Genomic DNA, 9,684 nt, shown 5'->3' on the forward strand with positions numbered 1-9,684 from the left:
ATTGGTAAACAGGCCGAAAGCTTTTACGTCAGTTGTCTCAAGATTGCCACAGGCATTACTGGCAATGGTTTCCCGTCTATTACGTGCAAGGTATGTGGGGCGCATCGCCCATTGCTTCGCCCAATGGTGAGGGTGTGCCTTTCCTGGAAGGATTCTGCCGAAGCAAATAACACTTCTGTGACTTACACGCTGTGCAATTGTCAGTGACGCTCGTCGCCCACTTTGCTGAGCCAGGATTGTCCCCGGCAATGCATGATCGCATAGCTTTCTGTCCGGTGTTGTCTAGCCGTGTCCCGTTGGCAAAGTGCACAACTGGACAGTCTGCCTCAGCTTCATCGTTCACGTCAGTGGTCAGCCAGGTCAACAGGCCAATACCGGGTATGGTTTCCACCACCTTTGGGCAGACAGGAGTGGCTGAGTCGTAAAGAACAACAACAACATGACAACGGACAAAACAAAGCCACGCTTTAGTTTTAGGTGCAGTGTTTTCCTTGCACGTGTATGCAATATTACACTGTTTGGCCCATTCTGCTGCTTGGTTCCGCTGCGTCGATGCGTGTGGGAATCGACATTGACGAACAAACGAAACACCTTTTTAGGAGTAAAATGAACAGCAAATGGGTACGCTGCACAGAATGTCCACATGGCTCACTCTCTGCAGGATTGACACAATCAACAGTCAATCTCGTGAGCAACAATTTCAGCTACAAAAGTAAGTCACGAATAACTACACTATCTTCAGACTTACAATATTCGCCAAAAAAACAAGGGCCAATGCTGCACATGGTAGTCGACTACGATGCAGGCAGCATTGGCCGGATTTGTTTTGGCAAATATAGTGTTAACAATGACTGCCTAATTTCCACCTCACAGAACAACGACAACTTAGTACCAGGAACACATTTCTTAATCACCACCCATGCGCATTATTGCCCAGGTTGGCTGAACTTCATCACAACAGTACATGGGTTGCAGAAGAAACAGAGCAACATTGAGACTCTGGCTACACCAACATGAAGTGAGCTACATAGCAGAGAAGAGTATGTGCTTCGAAGGCTACTCAGTGTCCTACTGCAACAACTAGCCTACACACTATTTGCTAAATTCTAGTGACAGAATACATTGCCCAGCAGCAATTCATCCTTAGCCCTCCACACACAGGCAATAAAATAAAAAAATAGAATTTCACGGTTCGCGTGGGACTCGGCTGAAGGCCGAGTTCTCCACATCCATAGGAACACCACTACCCTCTATGGACCAAGGCCTTAAATAATTCTTCAAAACAAAGTTTGATAGGGAAATGTTCGTACGCTGTTAATCAGCCACTATTAAATTCCAAACAACCATTGATTGTTAGATATCCTCCCCTGCACATCTTGAAGTGCCTACTTTAGCCCCTATGCAACTATGGCAAATCCTCCTACACATATCCACTTTGGCCAAGTTTGGTCACAAAGCAGAAGGGAATGCAGGCATTCAAGGAAGGCGCTTACAAGTCTCTCCGCAGTTGAGACTTGCACTCAGCCACAGATGCTCTCTGAACCCTCCCTGAACACCCTCTCCGCTTGCATCCTAGCTCCCCCCTTTTCTTTTTTTCCTCTATCACATGTATCATCTTTCCATTTTCCTTCCTCTATACAAAATGTACTCCCCCATCCCCTCCCCCTCTGGCTACTCCTCCCCAGTTTTTGGTGCACTGAAGTGTCGCTGAAGCCGAGACCTCAGGTCGGCGGAGATGCTCCAGTTTCACCACCACAGTTGCGTCTGCAACCACCTCGATCATGCAGTATTCTGTTCTCGAGGTTCGTGGTTTCTCGTAAAAAAAAAGATAAAAAAGGGCTCAGTTCTTGCAGCATTACACTGTCGTAGACTATTGCACCCGGCGAAACAGCCAACACACCTATTGATTGTCCAGACGTTGAATAACTGTTGATTTTAGATATATGTCAAAGACTTTCCTAGTCAAGAGTAAGAGAGAGAGAGAGAGAGAGAGAGAGAGAGAGAGAGAGAGAGAGAGAGAGAGAGAGAGAGAGAGAGAGAGAGAGAGTGAGAGAGAGAAATATATATAGAGAGAGAAAAAGAGAGAGAGAGAGAGAGAGAGAGAGAGAGAGAGAGAGAGAGAGAGAGAGAGAGAGAGAGAGAGAGAGTCCCAAGGGCATCATGACTACGCAAGAAACCAAGTTAACACTTACCAAATATCGGTAAGCATTCATCCGTATTACTGTTTGCCCATACAGCAGCACCGGTTTCGTCACGAATACAGCGACGTTTGGCCTCGAAATCAGGCAAGAGGCCGAGCAGTCCACCAGAATTCGAAGAGGGACAATCTACTGTAGCTCCAGAATACTGCCTTGTACGCGGCCATCGGACAGAGCCTTTAACACCAAGGTCTTCTCTCTCGGACTTGCAGTAAAGCACTATAATTGACAAGGCAGGGGATCAAAGCAAGCAAGAAATAGCAGATCGGTGTGGGAGTCAGGATAGTACGCCTGTATTACACCTGTGTTGCCTAAAGTCAACCTTATGGACAACGGCCTAGAGAATAACAACAACTCACGAATAACAAGATAATCTCTAAATCTAGTGACTGCATACTTTCAACCTCCCAAATAGGAGCTCACGGATAACAACACTTTTCTCAGGCACTATTGAGGGTTGTTGTTAGAAAGGTTGACTACCTACGTTAGATCAAAAATGGGGGAGGGGGTCGTCGTCGAGTTGCCCACTCTTGGCTATGTACTCATGGTAGACGTATACAGCACTCTGGGTTTGCTCTCAGCGTATTGTGTTGTATATTATATACTCACCAGGGGGGGGGGGGGGGGGGGGGGAATTCAAATGATAGTTAGATGCCTCGCATGGATGGAACTCAGAGGAATGTATCGTTCCGTTTTTCATGTTTCAGAACACTTCCTTGAACATTGTCGCATATCACTGGATTTTGTGAGGACACATCCCATCATCACAGAAACAGTGATGAGCCCAAATATTGCCAATTCTACAATCCTTACTTTTGGCTAATAAGCATTATCAGTGACAAATAACTAACCTTCCTGCGTCTGACAGGTCCTGGCAGCACGAACTGACCAACTGGCAGTTCCATTGCTCAGCAGCACACACCGACGACTTGCCTCTGCACCACTCTCCGATGAGTTAGAGCCATTGGCATAGTAGACAACGGGGCAGTCCAGTACTACGCTGGTGTACACTGCAGTCACTGGCCATGTCAACACATCCACCGCCGAAATAGTCTCATTCTCCGCTGGACAGTACTGAGCAGCTGCACAAGTAAATGAAGAAGAAAAACCCCAAAACCAAAACAACTTGGATTCATGTTACTGGTGGGGTGAGGTCGGCCAGGAAGCGCATGTGGTAGAGGTGGAGTTGTGTTATTGGTAAACAGGCAGAAAGCTTTTACGTCAGTTGTCTCAAGATTGCCACAGACATTACTGGCAATGACTTCCCATCTATTACGTGCAAGGTATGTGGTGCACATTGCCCAGTGTTTCGCCCAATGGTGAGGGTGTGCCTTTCCTGGAAGGATTCTGCCGATGCAAATAACAATTCTGTGACTTACACGCCGTGCAATTGTCAGTGACGCTCGTCGCCCACTTTGCTGAGCCAGGATTGTCCCCGGCAATGCATGATCGCATAGCTTTCTGTCCGGTGTTATCTAGCCGTGTCCCGTTGGCAAAGTGCACGACTGGACAGTCTGCCTCAGCTTCATCGTTCATGTCAGTGGTCAGCCAGGTCAACAGGCCAATACCGGGTATGGTTTCCACCACCTTTGGGCAGACTGGAGTGGCTGAGTCGTGAAGAACAACAGCAACAACATGACAACGGACAAAACAAAGCAACGCTTTAGTTCTAGGTATAGTGTTTTCCTTGCACGTGTATGCAATATTACAATGTTTGGCCCTTTCGGCTGCTTGGTTCCGCTGCGTTTGTGCATGCGGGAATTGACATTGACGAACAAACGAAACACCTTTTTGGAGTAAAATGCACAGGAAGTGGGCATGCTGCACAGAGTGTCCACATGGCTCACTCTCTGCAGGATTGACACAATCAACAGTCAATCTCGTCAGTAACAATCTCAGCTACTATTTTTTCTTGCAGGTTGGCTGAACTTCATCACAACAGTACATGGGTTGCAGAAGAAACAGAGCAACATTGAGACTCTGGCTACACCAACATGAAGTGAGATACATAGCAGAGAAGAGTACTTGTCAGTTTGAGAACTCAGGCAGGGTACGTTCGGGCCTGATTTAAATCTGGCTTTGGAAATTTTATTTTCATTGCTATCAGGTTCGGCCTCATTTTCTCTGTGCTGCGCTGAGGAGTTCACAAAGAACGAAACAGCATGCTGTGCGCAGATTGAGTAGCAGAGAAGAGTATGTGCTTCGAAGCCTACTCAGTGTCTTACTGCAACAACTAGCCTACACACTATTTGCTAAATTCTAGTGACAGAATACATTGCCCAGCAGCAATTCATCCTTGGAACTCCACACAAAGGCAATAAAAAAAATATAAAAAGAATTTCACGGTTCGCGTGGGACTGGGCTGGAGGCCGAGTTCTCCACATCCATAGGAACGCCACCACCATATATGGATCAAGGCCTTACAAATATTACACAGCAATGAATCAAACAAGTCTCATTCCGCTGTTACTCCGAGTTCCGTGTCAGAACACTTCATCAGACATCATCAAGGCCTTCTTCGAAACAAAGTTTGATAGGGGAATGTTCGTAAACTGTCAATCAGAAGCATTTATATTCCAAACAACCATTGATTGTTAGATATCCTCCCTTGCACATCTTGAAGTGCCTACTTGAGCCCCTATGCAAGTACGGCAAATCCTCTTACGCACATCCACTTTGGCCAAGTTTGGTCACAAAGGCTCAGTTCTTGCAGCAATACACGGTTAGAGACTATTGATTGTTGCACACAGTGCATGGCCAGCACACCTATTGAAACTCTGCCTGAAGAGTCTCCTAGCATATTTCAGCTGTTCACTGAAAGGGGAGATTTGCCCATTCAGATAGGACCCGGGAACTCTCAATCGAGTCTGCATACAGTGCTTGAAAAATCGCCCATCTTTTCAGGTCTGAGGCAACTGGTGGGAGTTAGGTAATGAGATATACTGACAGGAATATTGATGGGCATTTAGGTTGCAAGTATCCTTGCCTACCTTACAAACGAACAGCCTCTATGGGTCATGATGCTACAAACAGTGACCTGTGCACACGCCGCACCTCATTTCTGGGAACGCTAGGAAAAGTGTGCTCACAGTCCTACCATGACGTCAGAACGACAATACTGTAAAATCCATTATTCTAACGAGGCGCATATATAACGATTTCCCAAAATTGACTGGTTTACGTGTACCAAAGGTGACGATTCTCACTTATTCTCAACGCTCAATAGGACAGTATATGCTTCGATTTCTGCATAACGATTTCTATTTTAACGACAGATTTCTCCTCGTTAACTGATTAGAGTTAGCACTTCGTTATATATATGGCTGTTAAAGGTACTTCATCCATGAAGTTTAAATCAATGAAGTGTTGTTGTTGCTATGGTATCATCCTATGACTGCGTGCACACTTTCCAGCGTTGCTATGTGCTGTCGTCAGCATGGAAATCCGGCGCACGTCTGGCGGCCCTAGGGCGCTGGCTATGCAGCCGTGGGTAAGCGGTACACACATGCATTTACGCGCTGCAGCTCTGGTCACATCGGATCTACATGACACTGCATGCCACGACGTTACGTTCTGAGCGCGCTGAGGGCGCCGGCCCGGGTCATTCGACTGGATTTCCATATCCACGACAGTAGGATTCTTGTCTCCATGCCACCTTTCTCGGAATTAGCAATATTACCTTGAACACTCCCCCCCCCCCTTGTGCGCAGCTCTATGCAAACATTTCCTACATGTCCCCTGGAGGACTGCACTTGACCGGAAACAAATCGGCAGTCTCCGTGATCGCCCAGCTTGACCGGTACATGCAAAGAGCAGGACCAATCATGACAAATGATGAGTCCAGTCATGCCAACATCCCCTCCGCATTAACACACTCCAGAAGATGAAGAACGAGTTCTTAATCTTCCTGATATTATTACTATTACAGTCAGACATCGCTTGTACGGTCCTCATTTATCCGGGTCCCTCGCCATCCAGAAGAAAATCGTTGTTTACCGATTTACAGCATATGCCACGCACAAATACAGCATGTGTGTTCGCGTACCCGGCTCCCTTGCCTATCCGGATATTTTTGTGGAAAACGAATGTGTGCGGTTATGCGAGGTCTAACTGTATTCTCAATTTCTAGCTTGATCTGACTACACCGTGGGCATGCACAAGTTACAGAGTTAATGTTGGGTTATCGGTTTGATTGTGACTTGACTTAGCCCTAAAACAACCATTGAGTACTGTTTGGGCTGTGGAGCACCCAACTTGCTTTCGTTTAGAAATTGTTTGATATGATAATTAAAGTAGAAGGCATGTGCCAGACGGCAGATCTCTTACATATAAACGTGTTGCATACATGTGTGATGCTGTCACTCCAGGACCCTGTCGGGCCGCATAGCCGAGTCGCACTCGGCGCTTTGCCATATCCAATGGACGCGGTGGCGAAGTTGGGACATGGCAGCCTGGCAACCCTTAGGATACGCGTACTGGGCCAGCGAAACGTGCCGATGCCATCCACCACCTCAATGCGTCTTGAGCAAGTCGTTGCTGCAGGTTTGCAAAACACCATAACGTAGAGTCTTTTGCAGGAAAGTCATGCGTCATGTGTGCATGAGTTCTGAATGTGATCGCATTGTGGAAAGTCATGCGTCATGTGTGCATGAGTTCTGAATGTGATCGCATTGTGGCTCACATTCTCTGCACAGTGTATATATTATCTGCACAGTGTATATATTATCTGCACAGTGTTTATATTATCTGCACAGTGTTTATATTATCTGCACAGTGTTTATATTATCTGCACAGTGTATATATTATCTGCACAGTGTTTATATTATCTGCACAGTGTTTATATTATCTGCACAGTGTTTATATTATCTGCACAGTGTATATATTATCTGCACAGTGTTTATATTATCTGCACAGTGTTTATATTATCTGCACAGTGTTTATATTATCTGCACAGTGTATATATTATCTGCACAGTGTTTATATTATCTGCACAGTGTTTATATTATCTGCACAGTGTTTATATTATCTGCACAGTGTTTATATTATCTGCACAGTGTTTATATTATCTGCACAGTGTGTATATTATCTGGGTAAAGTGTTTATATTATCTGGCTAACACACAATGTAGATGGAACTCGTTCGACTGACTCTCCATCTCTCGAACGAGAACCGAGCTTGCTACAGTCGACCTACCCTTATAACGGTAGTCCCTATAACGATATCTCTTATTGGCGATGGTGCCATCGTGAGAATAAAGAATTTGAAAAAACGATCTTACCCCTATAACGATATATTTCTGCCAAGCCCAATCACTCCATTGACTTTCATAATATTATACAATTGTCATGTCCCCGAAACTTATCAAGCTTCACTTGTTAAGTTGCTGGGACATGACAAAATGCAATGGGGGCACCAATGGCCACCTTGCTGTGTACATAAATTGTATGTACGTAAGTTTTTGATGCTATGGAGAGTGTAAAAATTCAAAAAAATGAACTAAATTAATGCATTACGAGTCTATTTACGACGTATGTTTATGAAATGAACCAGTTACCATTATAACAATACTCCTTAGTCCGACGCAAATATCGTTATAAGGGTAGGTCGACTGTAACTTACTGCAGAATGCTACGAATGCCCATAAACTGTGCTTGCCATTTGTACTCCAGTGTTACAATTATAGTGTATAGCTCACATTTCCAGTACATGGATTTTGTCTGTGTACCCTTTCTTGATTGCAAACTCGCTGGTTCGCTTCTCCAATGAAGACTGAGCTTGCTACAAACTTCCGGAAACGGGAAAAATCATGCCGATTGCATTCCATGTCGTTTACCAATAGTTGGCTCAAAGCAAGGCGGTTCGCATTGACTGTCGTGCGCTTTACTTTTGACCATTTGTTGCCAAGTATCTTTGACTCCTCTGCTTCCAGTCTGTCGCGGTAGTGAAACACCCGCAGAAGCAAAGCGCAGAGGATTAACACCGTATGTAACGGGGGAAAAAGAAGAAAAATGACCATGTCCGTTCCCGAAGGGAACTCACGACGCCCGCTAACACCCGGTAAACCCTAGCGACAGATGCAGCGACTAACGGTGGGGATGAGGGGATAAGTCTCACCACCACTGGCACAAGTGCCAAGAAACCCCATTAGCCGTATCCATGTACACTTTGTGCCTGGCCACAAGTTCCAAGTTGACTGTGGGTAGCAGCACGGCTGGAAAAACTGCTCCCAGGCAGGACTTGAACCAGGTTACCTCTCGTAGCTCAATCATGGTCTTTGACCAACCCACTGTGCCTGCCTGCTTGGTATGTAAAGCGAAAGCTTGCTCACAAATTTGCAGGAGCGTCATTATAATAATATTATGATAATTACTGGACATCACAAAAGCACATGCATAGACCCGCACTCCCCCCCCCCCCTCCCTTCAAAACGCCATGCCACTGTTTTATAATAATAATTTTGAAGAGAACCAGTGAAAGATGGGCAAAGTTCTTCACGGTATGCCGCCGGTTTCACGTCAAAGATAACCCAGCCCTCACTGCCTCCAACAGCACAAAAGAATGCTCTTCAGAATAATAACATTCTACAGTTTACTGTACGTACCTGGTGGTGCTGGGATGCCGCCGAAAATGCAATGGCCCGGCTGTAGGACGCTAGCAGCGAACAAGAGTATCAGTCCATTCCACAGCATCTTCGCATAGCATGAGCCAAAGGTTCTCACGTGGACACCGTTCTGTTGTAAGCTTCTTTTTTCTCTGCTTGAAATGCCACCCGAAAGGGCTTAGCAGCTGCCACTCCGAGCACACTGCAGTCTCTTACGAAAGAAATTATCCAACGCTTCCTTCCACTTCCTGTCCTTGCCTGCACTTTCGAATTTCTCGAATGGCATGATGAAGGGCTGCTGCATGCGCACTTGAACTGAAGTTGAAGTAAGTAATTATTAGTTGTTGAAGTAGTTGAATCTCGCTCAAGCCGGCGGCGGACTGGCATAGAAGTGCTGTACTGTTTGTTCACAGAACGAAATCTTGTACTGTTTGGTCCAGAGTCGTATAAGTAGTATGAGTCTGACTCCCTGATTGACACCACTCATCAGAACAAGTCAGGACAGTACTCAGTAGATCAATACACATGGTACAGACTCAGTACATGTACTAGATCAGTAGATCTACTGATCTACTGACAGTCAGTAGATCAGTACTGATTCAGTAGATCTACTGACTGTCAGTGTCAGTAGTCTGTAGGATGGATCTACAACAGTCAACACTGTCAACAGTCCTGAAATGAGGCTGAAGAGTGAAGGCTGAAGTAACGACTGCGTGGGCGCCCCGCGTCACCATGGTCACGTGTCGAGCAGAATCTGCCACCGCGGTACCGTTTCGAGCATTATCCGCCAATGCATTAATGGCAATGGCAATGCCTATTATTTCTCAGCGCAGCCTAGCCACAGTCAAACTAGTTACTTAGTCGTCGCCGAAAAAATCCTGCACA

The 9,684-nt window shown here is 45.8% G+C and overlaps 1 protein-coding gene across 4 annotated transcripts in view; it reads right to left on the minus strand.

Moving 5' to 3' along the window:
• The window catches only part of LOC135819295 (adhesion G protein-coupled receptor L3-like), a 23,683-nt gene extending 14,558 nt beyond the window's left edge, over positions 1-9,125 (minus strand). Inside the window, exons 1-6 of one of the 4 annotated variants that reach the window (XM_065332470.1) lie at positions 8,800-9,125; positions 6,525-6,734; positions 3,578-3,805; positions 3,050-3,280; positions 2,193-2,417; positions 187-414 (exon numbers count right to left, since the gene is read on the minus strand). In XM_065332470.1, the coding sequence (XP_065188542.1) occupies positions 187-414; positions 2,193-2,417; positions 3,050-3,280; positions 3,578-3,805; positions 6,525-6,734; positions 8,800-8,887 (1,210 nt within the window). In that variant the 5' untranslated portion in view covers positions 8,888-9,125. The remainder of the gene's footprint in view (positions 1-186; positions 415-2,192; positions 2,418-3,049; positions 3,281-3,577; positions 3,806-6,524; positions 6,735-8,799) is intronic. The other 3 variants (XM_065332471.1, XM_065332473.1, XM_065332472.1) reach the window with 3 other exon arrangements.
• Between the last annotated feature and the right edge of the window lie 559 nt (positions 9,126-9,684).

Source organism: Sycon ciliatum, chromosome 6 (assembly GCF_964019385.1).
Source record: "Sycon ciliatum chromosome 6, ocSycCili1.1, whole genome shotgun sequence".
Taxonomy (NCBI): domain Eukaryota; kingdom Metazoa; phylum Porifera; class Calcarea; order Leucosolenida; family Sycettidae; genus Sycon; species Sycon ciliatum.